The sequence below is a fragment of the Microtus pennsylvanicus genome, chromosome 1 (genome assembly GCF_037038515.1).
Source record: "Microtus pennsylvanicus isolate mMicPen1 chromosome 1, mMicPen1.hap1, whole genome shotgun sequence".
In the NCBI taxonomy this organism is placed as follows: domain Eukaryota; kingdom Metazoa; phylum Chordata; class Mammalia; order Rodentia; family Cricetidae; genus Microtus; species Microtus pennsylvanicus.
Window position 1 is genome coordinate 112,295,064 of NC_134579.1, and position 15,617 is coordinate 112,310,680.

At 55.1% G+C, this 15,617-nt stretch overlaps 1 protein-coding gene across 37 annotated transcripts in view; it reads left to right on the plus strand.

Moving 5' to 3' along the window:
* Ncor2 (nuclear receptor corepressor 2) overlaps positions 1–15,617 on the plus strand; it is a 155,466-nt gene that overhangs the window by 60,043 nt on the left and 79,806 nt on the right. For all 37 annotated transcript variants that reach the window (XM_075978557.1, XM_075978566.1, XM_075978546.1 and 34 more), the window contains 4 exons: positions 4,981–5,160; positions 7,305–7,418; positions 10,422–10,478; positions 15,175–15,227. In XM_075978557.1, coding sequence (XP_075834672.1) covers positions 4,981–5,160; positions 7,305–7,418; positions 10,422–10,478; positions 15,175–15,227 — 404 coding nt within the window. The remainder of the gene's footprint in view (positions 1–4,980; positions 5,161–7,304; positions 7,419–10,421; positions 10,479–15,174; positions 15,228–15,617) is intronic.

Below are 15,617 nucleotides of genomic sequence, written 5' to 3' on the forward strand. Positions count from 1 at the left end.
ACACTCGCCTACCTCAGGCAGCTCTTTCTCTCTGCTGCTCCAGAACCCCCTTCTCCGCTTTCTTTTCTACCCATCAGCCTGTTGGCAGCACCCATATCCTGCCACGCAGACGCCAGGTCTAGCCACTGTCTAGCCTGTGTTAGCCTCAGTTGCCCTGGGGCATCATCACTTACCTTAACTGGCAGTGGCCTGTCTCACCTGCCCCTGCTGCCTGCTTGTGCCCCCTCCACCACTGGGTCCTGTGAGGACAGCATGGAGCTGTCTGGGTCCCAGAGCTCCTTTCCCAGGCAGGAAAGTTCAGCTCTTTTACAAATGGCCATGAGGTCTGGTGTGGCCGAGCCCTGACATTGTCTCTCCATGCCAGCCTCCTGCTCATCTTTGTGGTTTCTCAAACCTGACCCGGCCCCACCCCTAGACTCTGACACTGGCTGTTGTGTGCCTGGTTCCCCTGTGTTTCCCTCAAAGGCTTGCTGGACTGGTGGCAGTTTGGGAGCCCCTAATGGGATGTTGTGACGTCTCCTTGGCACAGAACTCTTCTGACCGTACTGAATCTGGACAGGTGTGGCCACTGGGCTCTGTGCTGTGGTGACCTGCTCACTCCAACTTCTGTTCTCTTCCATCTCTTCTGCCCAAATGTTATTCCTTCCCTCCCACCATCCCTTTTACCCTGTGCTTGCCCCCTTCTCTCCCTCCTTCCCCTTCTGCCGTACCTTTGTCTGTCCACCTCCCATCTGCCCGGTCCAGTTACCATCCAGCCTCCGCACATGCTGTGTTGCCATATGCCCCCCCCCCTGCTGCTCCATTTGTCCGTTCACCCACTTGTACCGTCTGTCTATCCCTTCTTTCTCCGTTCTCCCCCCACAGGTCCTGAGTGCTGTGACTAGTGCCACCATGATGGCCATTTCCTGTTCTATGTTTGACAGTCTAGGTGTCTCCATGTCCAGGAGGACTGCCTTTAGTGCTGCCAGGAAGCTGGGAGGGACATCTGACCACTGTGAGTGTGGTGGCGGCTAGGGACTAGGCTTGAGAGTGAGAGTGGCCATTTGGGGCAGTAGGGTGAGGTCTTCCTCGCTGCCTTGTACCCAAAGAGGGTGAGTCAAGCATCCTCAGGCTAGGCGGGGTCCTGTATGGGGCAGCCAGCAGGAGAAGGTATGCCCAGGAAGGCTGCAAGGATGAAAGGCTGGCACTGAGTGTCTGCAGAATCTGTCACGTGCCAAGGTCTTCCTGTTTGGAACTTAGGCTGAGAGCTAGAATTGGGGGATGGGACTCAGGTAGGCAGCTCCTGGGGAGAGGCTCTTCCTCCCCATCCTAGAGCCCCTGAGCTCGCTCTCCCGGGCAGGAGAAGGGGCTGTGCATGGCCTCCATGACTGGGTAGCAGGTGGGTGTCCCAGGACCAGCTCTGGGTTTTATATCCATGGGAAACTGTCATTCTCTGCTGTCACCAGCTGTTCCAGTCCTAGGCTCGGGCTCTTCTGAGGGTCTTGTCCTCACAGTCACCCAGTGAGGCCACTTGTGGCTCAGATGTTCCTGTTACCCTGTCTTACGGTTTCTGTGGCTGTGATGAAACACCATGACCAAAGCCACTTGGGGATGAAAGGGTTTATTCGGTTTATGGGTCCACATCGCTCTTCATTATCACATGAGGTTAGAATAAGAACAAGCAGGACAGGAAGATGAAGGCTGGGCCTGATACAGAGGCCATGGAGGAGTGCTGCTTACTGCCTTGCTTCCCATGACTTGCTCAGCCTGCTTTCTCATATAACCTAGGACTACCAGTCCAGGGACGGCAGTATCCACAACGGCTGGGCCCTCCCCCATCAATCACTAATTAAGAAAATGCCCCACAGACTCGTATTCAGCCGATCTTACGGAGGCATTTCCTCAATCAAGAGTCCTTTCTTAGATGACTATAACTTGCATCGAGTTGACGTAAAGCTAGCCAGCACACACCCCCTTTCGGGTCTCTGCTTCTCCTTTCTGCCTGATTGTGTGTCCCTGTCTCTGTCCCACCATCTGTTGCTCTCTCCCCTGCCTGGGCCCCGGCTGGGCTGGAGCCAGGCTCCAGGGGGACTGGGTGGGTGTGGATGGAATGTACGGCTCTTCAGCGCAAACGTGGTTTGTGTGGAGTCCAGCTGGAGGCAGGAGCAGGGTGTGCGGGGAGTGTCTGGCTCCCCACTGTTTGGCAGTGCCCTCCTGCTTAGGCTTCCCAGTGCTTGGGAATTCACTGAGCTTTGTTTTAGGTGATTTCAGTATGTCACTGAGAACCTTCTTGGAAAGGTCCTTGGGTGGTTGGGACTTGGGAGACCAGCACAAGCACAAACTTTGGCACCTGTAATGAAATCCAGGTTTGGTAGCTTCAGGCTGAACTCAGCCCAGGTGGTTGCCATCACCATGGTCTATGCTTCTTAGAGTGCTTGAGGGGACAGCGTGTGTGACTCTGAGCATCCCTACCCCACACCCCCCGCAGGCCAGCCACTTCTGTTGTTCCCCTAACTGGTCTGGAGCCTGCTGCTGTGTCTGGCTTGGCTGGCCACAGACCTCTGTTGGAACTGGAAGAAATCAGCCCTGGGTTCCCCTTCCCAGGCCTTTTGTGACAGGTCTTTATGTCAGAAACCGAACATGTCTTACTGCTCCCTTGAAGCTTTCTGCCTAGGCATGGGACAAGGCAGAGTGACTGACTTGGTGGAGTCTGGCTGCCTGGCTGGGGAGACTCTGACAACAGACAGATTGACTGACGGACTGGGGAGAGTCTGGGGAGAGAACTAAACTGCCACCTGCTTTCTTGTTGGGTTCAGGGCTTGTCTGTCCTCAGGAGGGTGAACAAGCAAAGTCTCCTAACACTTAGAGGCTGCCCTGCCCTTAGTGTATCTTGGCATGCCGGGCACTGGTCTGCATCTGTTGAGGAAGCAGTAGGATAGTATCTACTGGTCAGGGTGTCGATCCCCACCCCGTCTGTCATCCTCCTGGAAAGATCCCTACGTCTGTGAAGGCGTCATTCGAATGGCTTCTCCCAGCCCTGTAGACGGTCTTGGTGGGTGGATTCTCCCCGCCTCTGGATGTTTCTGTGATTGTGTTTCACAGTCCATGGCCTTTGTTCTTGTGGCCTATTATGTGGGAGTGTTTAGATCAGGGACGGGGACCTGCTATGTGTGTGTGCACGGTGGGGGGTATGGGCTGAGTCATTTCATGCCTGGTCCCAAGGATGAGCCGCTGGGAAAGACAGCCTGGTCTAGGAAATGTGTGGCTGGTGTTTTGCTGCGTCTTCTAAGTGTGCTGCGTCAGACAGAACCTTGTGTCGATGGCTTGGCTTTGGAACCCATGCTGCACTGCAAGGAGTTTGGTCTATGGTTTCAGGTTTCTCATCCCCCCCTCCCCCCGCTTGTGGGGAACAGCAAAGAGGATGATGTGGCCACTGGCTCAGGATCATAATTGCCGCCACCTTCTGTTTTGAGATGAATATTGAGACAGTTCTCTGGAGGATTCTGTTGGGAGGAGGGCCTGGAGTCCCCAGTGTGCCATGTCTCTCTATCCTCATGTCTGCATGAGGCCAGGGGGAAAGTGCTGGGCTGGGAGCGAGCTAATGGGGATGGAGACCCCTAAGGAAGGGGACACATAGGAGTTGTAGGCCTTTCTAGTCGCAGGAGTGGTAGGGGTGGGGGTAGGTGGGGCACCTGGTTGCCCAGGCTGCAGTTGTTCCCAGGAATAAAGCGTCCTGTGTCCATAGAGTGCAGCTGCGTGGGGGTGGGGAGCAGCCGCTGGCTTTGCCTGGCCATGTCTGCCAACAGCTGCTGCCTTGGCCTATGCGGCTGGCCTTGCTGGGAGCCAGGGTAGGGACAGTTTTCTTGTCTGTGCTGTTCAGAGGTAACTGTGCCAGACTCTGGGCTGACATTTTGGACTCAACAAGGCTCACAACTCCCTGAGGAGGTGAAATTACTGCTGACTCTCTCTCCCCATTGTACAGATAGGACACCAAGGCAGACAGCACCCACACACTATCCGAGGTCACAGAGCTGAGTCCTACAGAGTGGGCCTGGGATCTGAGCCCAGTGTTATATAGAAGAGAACTGGGCGGTTTATCTGACCCCTTTGTTCCCAGAGCATCCGGTTCAGCCTGGGTGGTCCCTGACTCCAGCTAGAGAACAGAGGAAACCGTGGAGGAGCCAGGTGCAGGGCCATGTGTGAGGTACACAGTTCAGCCTCAGGGAGGAGTTCCCTGATGAAAGGTTCCCACAGTGAAAAAGAGCCAGTAAAAAGAGCACAGGACCAGCATCCCTGTGTGGGGGAGGCTGAGCCAGGAGGATCTCAAGTTCAGGGACGTCCTGGGCAGCAGGGAGAGAAGGCTCAGCAGCTAGGAGGATTTGTGACTCACAACTGTTTATACCCTCAGCTCCAAGGGTTCCGACCCCTCCTTTGACCCCCAGAGGGACTAGGCATGCATGTGGTACATGTACATACATGTGGAAAAACACTCACAAATAAAACAAATCTTGAAAAGATTGAAAGTAAAAAATGACTTAGGTAATAGGTCCGTGGTAAATGCTCGCTTAGCAAACCTAGAGCCCCAGGTTCCAACTCCGCTGCTCCTGTGTGCTGTGACGGTGCTTTCTGAAGAGCTGACTGATGCTCTAGTTCAGGCCTGCAGCCTGCCTGCATACACTCTCATGCGTCTGTGGAGAGCGTGTGGAGCTGGGCCCAGGGGTCACTGTTGGTCTTGTTTCTCTTGGAATAGGAGGGGTACGACCAGGAGGAGGTGGTAGAGACTGATGTAGCTCAGGTGACACGGCAGCCTCCTCGGTTTTGCCTTTAGAGAACATGCCATGGGAAGGGTGGCCAGGACCAGACAAGAAGGCAGGCTCCACATACAGAGTTGTGGTTGCTTGGAATAGGAAGTTGGTGTGCTGCAGCCTGAAGTCATGGCTGGAAAAGAGGTGTCGGGGTCACTTGGGTGACCACACACACTGTGCTACTGTCCACCTACAGGACCGTAGCTTGGCGGGCAAGCTGGAGCCCGTGTCACCCCCCAGTCCGCCTCACGCTGATCCCGAGCTGGATCTGGCCCCATCTCGGCTGTCCAAGGAGGAATTGATCCAGAACATGGACCGCGTGGACCGTGAGATCACCATGGTGGAGCAGCAGATCTCCAAGCTGAAGAAGAAGCAGGTGAGTAGTGAGGATGGGAGGGGGACTCCAGTGGAGGCAAGGACCAAGGGCCACATCCCCAGGTGCCCTCAGCCATGTGGTTTGCTGGTTTTGGGGGACGTGTCTAGAAGCCCCTGGACTGGGCACATCAGGCCAGCACACCTGAACTCCAGCAGAGAGTCCAGAGCCTCTTGGGGACCAAGGCTTCCTGGAAGAGGCACCTCTAGCTGCCCAGGATGGAGAAGGAGCCTTAGGCTGTTCCTTGCATGAGGAGATGAGTAGAATCTGGGAGCAGGGCGGTGAGGGCTCCCAAGATGGTGGCTCAGAATCCCAGGGTAAGGCTGGGTCCTGGTACGGTCAGGTCAGCCATGCCAGGCCGATGGAGAACTCTGCAGCGTCCCTGCCAGGCCACACTGAACGAGACACTGAGGGCCAGAGGGGTGCAGTGACTCTGGAGCCCAGAGTGATGGGACTAAGGTCTGACCTCAGGCTTGAGAAGTGTGCGGTCTTAGTGTTTTCTTCTGGTTCCTGGGGAGGAACTTCCTGCTTGCTAGGTTCTCTGGTTTCAATTTTTGGCTAGAATGTGAGAGCCGCCACCAGGGGTCACTGTAGGACTAAAGCAGCTTGGCTCATCTGGCTCAGTGCTCACTGTTCCGGCCTCATCTTCTCCCTGTTGGGGCCATCCATGAACCTCTGCTCCTATGTGATTGAACATGCCAGCTTTATGTATGCACACAGGCAGAGTGGAGCATGCTCCAGTAGCATCCATGGCTCCTTTTATAGGTCATCACAGCAGGCATTAATGAGCCTCTTGTGTAGCCTGAGGTCTGTGCCTTGAACTCTTTGATCTTGGTTTCTCTCTTTGAGGCAAAGCTGACAGCAGCAACAGGAAGGGATGGCAGGTATGAGGGAATGAAGGAGAGGTCCAGTGTGAAGACACAGGCTTGTGCTGGTGATGATGATGGTGGTGGTGGTGATGATGGTGGTGGTGGTGATGGTGATGATGGTGGTGGTGGTGGTGGTGATGATGATGATGATGGTGATGATGATGATGATGGTGGTGGAGGAGGAGGAGGTGCTGATGATGGTGATAGTTGGGATGGTAATAAAGATGGTGGTGGTGGTGATGATGATGATGGTAGTGATGGGTGAGGGTGGTGATAAGTATGATGGTAGTGGTGAGAGTGGTACCATAATGATTTTGATAGTAACGATGATGATGATGTTGATGATAGTGATGGTGATGTTGGTGATGGTGGTCTTAGTGATAGTGATGGGTAGTGGTGATGAAGTTGATGGCCATGGTGGCAGTGGTTATGATCATGGTGGTAATGATAATAACGGTGGTGACGATTGTGGGAATGGTGGCTATAATGGTGATAATGGGGATGGTGATGATGGTGGTGGTTGTAGTTGTATTGGTGGTAGCAATGATGGTGTTGATCATGGTGATGAAAATGATTATGACCATGATGATGGTGGTCATGGCGTGGTCATGATGATGGTAGTCATGGCGTGGTCATGATGATGGTGGTCATGGCGTGGTCATGATGGTGGTGGTCATGGTGTGGCCATGATGGTGGTGGTCATGGTGTGATGGAAAGCTCTGTCTGGCAAGTCTTCTTTCTGCCTCCCCCAGCACTCTCCTCATACCTCCTGCTTTAGCCTTCAGAAGTTTAGGGTGTCTTCATTCCCAAGAGAGGACCGGAAGGTTCAGAGACATGTAGCACCCCAAGGTTGCATGGTTGTAAGGGTCAGAAGTAGTGTTCCAGGCTGAGGGCTTCACTCTTTCTGCAGCATCTCCTGGAGCCGTGGAGCTCGCAGTCTGTTGGTAGTGGGTAAGAGGGGCTGCCCCTTGCAAATTCAGCAGTGTTCCACCTGCGTGGCCTCATTAGTCCTCATTGCAGCCCAGGGGAGAATTGAGGAAGAGTGCACCTCCCCCCACCCCCATCCCCGCTCCATCTCCAGGGCAGGATTTGGACCCAGAAAGCCTGGTCCAAACTGGATGCACAGCCCAGGGAGTCTGGCCAAGGAGGGCACAGAGTCCCTGGGTGACTCACAGGAAATGGCGATCAGCCTGACTTCCTGTGTGTGGCTGCGGGCAAGGGGGGGAACAGCGCCTCGGCTTCCGGCCTGCACCACTCACACTGCCCCCTTCCCCACAGCAACAGTTGGAGGAGGAGGCCGCCAAGCCGCCCGAGCCCGAGAAGCCGGTGTCGCCACCACCCATAGAATCAAAGCACCGCAGCCTGGTCCAGATCATCTACGACGAGAACCGGGTATGCCCTTCAGGAACAAATGGTGGAGAGGACACTGCACGACATAGGTGTCAGGCGAGAGGAGAGTGAGGGACCAGCTGGTCCCAGAGATGTGCTGTCACCTCCCACATGCTCAGCAGATCCAGTGACACACTTGGTGATAGCAATATCTTTATACTGATAGTTAGCTGCCTGGCCAGTCCTAGGAAGGTGTGCATGGTAGGCTCAGAGGGGCGAGGGGGGCGTGGGGAGTGACCTGTTCAGAGCCACACAGCTGGGATGTGGTAGACATGAGATTTGAACCATGCCTGGGTTTGATTCTCAGCCTGGGCCTCTGTACCACAGTCCCCTCTGCTTTGCTAGTGAGCTGCTGCCACCTGACACCTGGTGGGCGGAAGGGATGCTCCTGTGTCTCTACCCCTCTGGAGCCCTCTGATTGGCTGGTTCTCTGGAGACCTTTGGACTGCTTCCAACTCTGTATCTGAGAGTAGGGAACCAAAGCCAGAGGAACCTGGGTAGGTTAGGCTCGTGCCTCAGGTTCTGTAGGAAGTAGGTAGGAGTTCTTTATTGCTAAGGAAGATCCTGGGGCTCAGAGAGGGCAGGGGACTTGCCTGAGATTGCACAGCTGTTTAGATTTGGGGCTGGGACAAAGAACTAAGATTGAACTGGCTCAAGGAGAGGTGATCAGAGAAGTGGCTCCCTCCAGCCATTGGACACATGTCCCCGAGGCCACCTTCCTGCTCCCTTGGCTCAGCTTTCCTGCTTCAAGTGAGGTCTCTCTGCATTTTTTCTTTAATCAAGAACACCTCCCTGTTTCTGCTTTTGTATTCGCTGAGGGCTGCATCACAGCCAGGCACAGCAGGGCTTGGCAGGGGGGTACCACCTATAATACCCCTGTTGTTCTTCTGCCTGGGCTAGGCCTGGAGCTGGCCTTACCTCCCCAGCTTCCCCTGAGGAATGGCAGGGCCTAGCTCCCTGGGATCAATAGGATTAAATTTTAATCCCCCTTCCTTCCCACAAAGAGGCAGAACAAGGATCTGCCTCTAATGGCTCTGTCCTGGTGGCCAGGCTGCCCAAGGTGTGCTTGTAGTCAGAGCTGGCTCAGGGGCTGGGCCAAATCCAGTGCTGGTTTGCCTTCCTTGATTGGATTGTGTCCCTGTGACCTCAGACCTCCTGGCCAACAGGCATCTGCAGTCTGAAGCTGGCCTATTAGACCTCCGGGTTGCCCTAATCACCCTTGGGTGAGCTGGTTCAGCTCTAATGAGCGTGTACCAGCATCTGCAGTGACCTGGCCTTGTCTCCACATAAGGGTGTGACAGGTGTGTTAAGCACTTGCTATATGCCAGGGAGGGCTGGTGTTGGGGTGGCAGCTGAGTGCCTGTTGTGTGCCAGTGTGGTGAGGTGGCTGGGGAGCCCGGCTAGGAGATGACCTGGGAAGGCAGGCCATTGTAGGTCCACTGAGAGCCCTGTGGTTCTGTTCTGAAGCAGGTGGGAGGGGTTCAGTGAAGCCTGGTTGATTAGGCTGCTGCCTTATCCTGATCAGGGGGGTGAACCTGGCAGGTACCTCCCTGGAGCCCCCATCCCGTGATTGTCCCTGTCTAGTGTGCAAGCAAACCAGGCATAAGGTCAGATGAGGGTAGTGTAGTCTTGGATTTGGGGACGCTGAGACCTATCTGGGTGGAAGAGCCTGGCAGGTGGCTGGGGCGGCATGGCAAGCAGGAAAGAAGCGGGAGGGCCTGAAGTGTCTAGACCTGGAGTGCTTGGGATAAGCAGGGCCATGGGTCAGGACTTATCTGGGGAAGGGGAGCTTCAGCTCCCAGGGTGGCAGAAGATGGTGAGGGAGGGAGTGTGTGGGAGTTGGGGTGGTGAGTGCATGTCACTGCCTCTGTGTTTCCAGCCACCATTCCTGGGTGTCCCCTGTCCCCGAGGAGGGGCAGCAGATTTGCCCCTCAGCCCCTTGTACAAGTTGTGGGTCTACCACCTTAGTGGGTATGGTTTATAGGGCACAGGGTTGCCTAGAACCCCCAGATCCAAGATCGTGCTCCAGCTGTGTAAAGCACAGTTCCTGGGGGCTTCTCTGTGTTTGGTGCCACCCCTTTTACCAAAACACAGTTCCTGCTGTTTTCCACAGAGCTTTACGATACACACCAAGATACCGTAGCCGAACCAGTGTTAGCTCAGCCCCCTGATCTTGTGCCCTGGCCACACCCTGAAGTTGTTGGTCTTTGGGTCCCAGATTGGCACAAAGGATTCAAGAATGGGGTGTTGTTCCTGGTTAGCTGGGCTTTAGCTCTTGGCAGAGGTCAGACTAGTTGTCAGCTGAAGCCCGCCCACTGCCCCTGCTGGGTGCTGGTAGGTTGAGGTTGTCTAGCCTTAGCTGGTTCTGCGGGGTATAGCTCTCGGGTAATGATGGTGACTTCTATGGCACCCCGAATTTCCTTCAACACTTGCCTGGTTTCTGGTACATGGGTTCAGGCTTCTCCAGCCGCTTCTGTATCCCCTATTTCAGCCCCTGTGCCCCCCATTCACTCCCTGCTTCCTGTGAGTCGGTCCTGGTGGTCCCAGTCTGGGCAGACAGCCAGACGGAGGCACAATGTTGTCTTCATGCATTGGCCTGAGGGGACGAGATCCAGCCTACTGAGGGGTGCCCCCGCAGCAGCCATGGGGCCCTCTGCAGCACGCTTCTGTTTTCCTAATGAGTCCTGGTTTGTGAAGGGAGGGGACATAGGCCAGAAATAATCATTCAATTGTGAGACGGGATCCTAGACGGCTCCAGTATCCCCTTCCACTGCACTGGCTCTGAGGTCAGCAGACTCTCGAGGCATCCAAGCCTGGCAGAAGTTAGCGGGTGAGGCTGTAGCCTGATTAGCCTTGGTCAGACCCCTAGCTGGGGCCAGCCTGGGGGGGCCCAGGGACTCCTACAGGGTTAACGGGGATCCTTCATGCAGATTGGGCGTTCCAGAGGCACCGGTACCAGTCTGCTCCGAGTCCTCTTTTAATTCCACTCTTCTCTTTGCCCTGCAGAAGAAAGCAGAAGCTGCACATCGGATCCTGGAAGGGCTGGGGCCCCAGGTGGAGCTGGTGAGCTGGTGGCTTGGCTGGGCAGGCTGGGAGGAGTGGGATGGAAGAATGGGGTCTGGCAGCAGGTGTTGGGTGGGTGAAGGAGGAGGGGGAAGTCATGTACTGCCCAGCACTGTCCCCAGAGGGAGGCAGGAAGCAGCAACACCTCCTGATAAGGATGCTGACAGATAACTGAGTGGCTGCTGGGCAGTGAGCCTGTCCCTGCCTCTGAAGCCTGAAGCTGGCTCGCCACTCTAGCTCCGCATCAGAGCCCATGCAGTGGTTGACTAGTCTGGATTCCCTTCTCTGAGCTTGATGGCTATGTAACCCTCTGTAAGACTCTTGACGTCTCAGTGCTTCTGCCTGGGACAGTGCCTGCCTGTGGTGGAAAGGGTGGCCATGACTGCAATGATTATTATCATCGTCCTGCTGGTTTCAACTGTGTCGTAGCAGGGTGGGAAGCAGCCCAGCCTCAGGGGAACTGTTGGAGGGGGTGGTGCAGAAGGGGCTGTCCCCTACTGCCTAAACCTGCACCCGATGGTACAGCATTGGATCACATCGGCTGCAGGTGGCAGGTGTTGCTGGTGCATTGTTGCATGGGGTGGATGTGGGTCTGTGGTGTGTGCAAGGACACTTGGGGCACACATGAGTCATGGGCACTGTGTTCTTGCTGAAGGCTGGGGGAGGGGGCCTCCTGGCTGAGTCCATGCTGCACCCTAACAGTCTATTCCTAAAGAATCTGGAGCAGACAGATGGGAGCAGAGCTCCTGTGGTGCCTGTGGTGGGCTCTGTGACCCCATCCTGCACCTGGGACCTGTGCTGCTGTGCCACCGCTGGGTCTCTTGCTTTCTTCATACACTCGTCACCGATCTGTGCCGCCTGCTGCACAGTTCAGCCTTTCAGTTGCGTGTTGTGGTCCAAAGGAGCCCTGTGTCACTGCTCTTGGTCCTTCTGGAGCCCTGAATGGAGACATGCAGCCCCATGGCCTTTTGTTCTCCCTCCTTTCTGCCTCCCCCAGCCCCAGCATCGGGTGCTCGTGTTCTCCTATACTGTTGGCACTTTCCTCGTCTACCCTGTCGCCAGCAGCAGCTCTTCATCCCTTTTCAGAACTGCAGCATATTCCATTGTTTCTGGACTGCATTTTATCTTTCCGTCCTCAGTTGATGACGTTGGGTGACCTTTTGTTGTTTTCGTCTCCTGGGAATGAAGCCACACCGCAAGAGCAGAAGCAAGCAGCATTTGTCTTTCTTGAGTCTGTGCCTAGGAGTAGAATAGCTGGCACCCGTGTTGTTGTTTTTCTCCTATGGAAGTTCCTGGCTGGTTTCTAAGGTGGCTGCCCCACTGTGTATTCCCACCAGTGAGTGCATCTCGCCTGTCTCCCTTTTCTGCCATTCTTTCCTCTTTATTTCTGATCGATTTTGGGGACCAGGTGTGTGTATGTTTGTGTGTGTGTTTGTGTTTGTATGTGTCGGGCCTGAGGACATAATCCAGGAAGGGGGTTTATGACCTTTGTGCTTAATGCTTGTAGCAGTTGGTTCCTGGAGGTGTTGGTATCTGGACTGGTGGGGGCACCTGCTAATGGGCACTTGTTGTTATAGGTCTCTGGGTATTGCCACCTTATTTTCTGGAAGAGGCTCAGGAAGCGTGGTGCTTTGCCCAACATATTCCCCCATACTCCATCTCTTTCTCTCTCGCTCTCTCTCTCTCTCTGGGAAGGTGTGTGTCCGCTGTGAGTGTGGCCAGGTCTTCATGGGGCTGCTGCCATGTGTGTCCAAGGCTAACATTGTACTGGCCTCCCAGGGTGCTGGTGGTTGGTTAGACTTTGGTCACTTGGGCCACCATGAATCTGGTGCTAAGATAAAACACTTGGACCAAAAGCAGCTTAGGGGTGGAAAGGGTTTATTTCAGCTTATATGACACAGTCTATCATTGAGGGAAGTCAGGGCAGGGACTCAGGTAGGAGCTTGAAGCAGAAACCACGGAGGAACATTCTTTTGGCTTTTTTGGCTTTCTCACAAGTTCCTGTTTAGCCATACACACCCAGGACCACTTGCCTCGGGAGTGATGCTGACCACAGTGGGTTGGGCCCTTCTGCATCAGTTAGCAGTCCCCTCCATAGGGGACAGGTTTTCCTCTCAGATGACCCTAGGTAGTGTCAGGTTGACAAAGTTAAATCAGGACAGTCAGACCCTCTTCGGCTACTGAATACATCCGGGAACCTTGGCACAGCAATGACAAGGTAGTGACCATCTTGCCCTGTGTCCCAGAGGGAGAAAGAGAGGAGAGGGAGGTGGGGGCTTCAGGGTCTCTGCCTTGAGAGTCAGGGTACAGTTTAGAGATCTGTGTAGGCATTGTGTCCATGACTCCTACAGCTCAGTGTACCCCAAGAGGGCCCTGTGCTGTGCAGGGACCAGGCCGACCAGGTGGGAGGCGGTGGAGGGATGCTGGGGCCTCCCCTCTGCATAGCTGAGTCACTCGCTTCCTTCCTGCTCTGAGGCGCGTTATTCTGAGAGCCCAGTGTCCTTGTGGGCTGGGCTGTCACTCCATCTCTTACAAGCTTGGTCACCCCAGAGCTGGCTTGCAGCCAGGCTGCAGGGTGTCTACGCCCACAGCTGGCCAGCGCTCCACTGTGCAGCTGTGACCATTGTCTTTAATGGGGAGGGCAGGCATGCCCTTACTGCAGCAGAGTGCCAGCCACCCACTGTCCTTGTCCCTCCCCAGGTCCAGTCCTCTGTGAGGATGGCCTGAGGGTGTTGTCCCAGCGCTGAGCCCCCTTGGTGGCTTCTCTATATGAGGTGTTCACTGGGGCAGCCGAGCCCTTCAGTTCCTAGGGCCACAGCTTTGTCCTCACTCCCCAGAAGGTGGATTGGGGTCTGTCCCCTGTTGCCCTCTTGGGCGTGGGTGTTCCCTTTGTCCTCGCACTCTGGGAACACGTTTTGCTCGCTGCCCCATGGGGTCAGTGACCATGGCCTCCACCCCTTCCTGCCCCAGTAAGGCAGCTCACCATCTTTAAACGCAAACAATGGCAAACCTGTCAGTACATCTGGAATGTTCTGGGCTACTCACACATCCTGTGAGGTGGGTCCTCTGCTCTGTACCCATTCCCTAGATGAGGACATCCAGCTTTATCTATCCCTGGAGCCCGAGCCCTTAAGCAATGCCTACTCACATTGGCTTTTGTTTTATTGGCATTTGGGGGACACAGAGGATCAGGTGCTGCTACCCTGAGTGCCAGGAAAGAGCATCTTCATAGGGCCCCTGACTCCTGAGATGTGGCCTTGCAACCTTCTTCATTCATCAGTGCTGGCCCCTTCCTTCCCTCTGGGCAGTTCTGCAACGAGTCTGACTGCTGGTCCTCTTGTTGCTTTATCCATTTTTCTCCTACTAGATGAGGAATGCTTCCCCATTTCAGGCCGTGTGCCCATAGGAGGTGCTGGTCCGTGGTCTCTTATCACCAGGAGAGCAGTGAGCCTGACTGTTTGAGCCCCTGATGAGTTGCAAGGGATATGAGAATTGGAATTGGTGTCCTTGATGCCTGCCTGGGTGCAGGTGACAGGCCTTGTCTCTGAGTGGTAGGGGTCTATCAGGGGCAGGATGCTGGTGTGGTTCTCACACTGGTCCAGTGCTGTGTCTGCCACCCGTGGAAATTCTCGCACAGATCCTTATGTGTCTCTGTCTTGCCCAGGAACCCAGGACTTGACAAGGTTCTTGTAGATGTGGATGTGTAGTAAGGAAAGGGCATGGAAGGAGGCAGGGGCAGGATGCAGCCGGGGGAGTAGGGTGGAGTTCAGGCTGTGGGCATGTTTGCCATTGTCCTCAGGCTTCCTATCTGTGCAGTGGGTGCACTGTGAGCAATCACTGTAGCAAAGCAGGAGACTCAGTAGTTAGACACCTGTGTTCTTGGCTCTACAATCTGGAGGCCAGCAGAGACCTTTGGGGAGGTAGTGGGCAGATCCCCCTTCTATCTGTGGCCTCTCCATGTCCCTCCAGCAGGCTGTGTGGACAGAGGAAGCCATTGCATGGAGGACACAGACCATTGGTGCAGCTTCTGACCCATGGTGGGTCCCATGACTGTACACTGCCCTTGCTTTGCTCTTGAAACTCCGTTCTCCCATGTAGGTGGCCCTGGCTCATGGGTCCCTGCTGAGGGAACCTATGGTGTCTTCAGCATGAGGCCCACCCATGTTCCTTCCATGTTTCTTGGATTTATATCTACTGCCATTGTGGCCACTGTGTGCACACGTGTTCATGACCCAGCATTCATGGGCGTCTGGCATCTCAGGCCACTGGGGAGAGGTCACTTCTTGGCAGTTGGAGCTGGGCTCTGCAGAGGGTGTGTATCTGTCTGTGTCTGCCACCCGCTGCCCTCAGCTTCCCACTCTTGGTTTGTTTTGGTCTTTGTGGTCCAGGAAAAAGGCCTTGTTAGCACTACGGCTGTGGGTTTCCATGGTGATCTAAATGCTAAGCCAACCCTAAGCATCTTGCAGATAAACTACTTTGCCTAGGATGGGGCATAGTCTGGTCCCTGCAACCGGGCCTGATAACACAGTTTTCAGCCTTTTCCTGGCCAGATCCTCTGTTTCTCTGTAGCCTTGATTATCCAGACAGCTACTGGGGTTGAGGGTGCATGGTCTGGGTTCTGGCTGGTGACATTAGCCCCACGCCACTCTGTCACCCACTCCATCCATCTCTGATAAACTTCTTTCTTCTCCTACAGCCACTGTACAACCAGCCGTCCGACACACGCCAGTACCATGAAAACATCAAAATGTGAGTCACTGCTGCCGTGGACCAGCCAGTCCTGGGGATCAGGATACCAATAGGCAGTCTGGGTGGAAGTCCCCAGTTGAGCCAAGCCCAAGCTGGGGCTCAGAGCAGGCCTGGGGCAGAAGGAGTGGCAGGTTGGGAACAGAGACTGGAGGCAGGAGGCTGTGGTGTCAGGAGACAGGCTAGGCGTGGGGAACGTTAGCTGTGGACTTCTGTGGAGCACACTCATGCCTGAAGCAACTGTAAGCTTTATTTCAGAGGCCTCCTGAGCCATGTGTCTTAGGTGTCATATAGTGGGGTGAAGCAGGGATGCCAGGCTCTGCTGGGGTTTGATGGCTGCTGTCCTTATGCTGGGGGAAGGTAGAACTCCAGGCAGGAGACCTACTTCGTGCG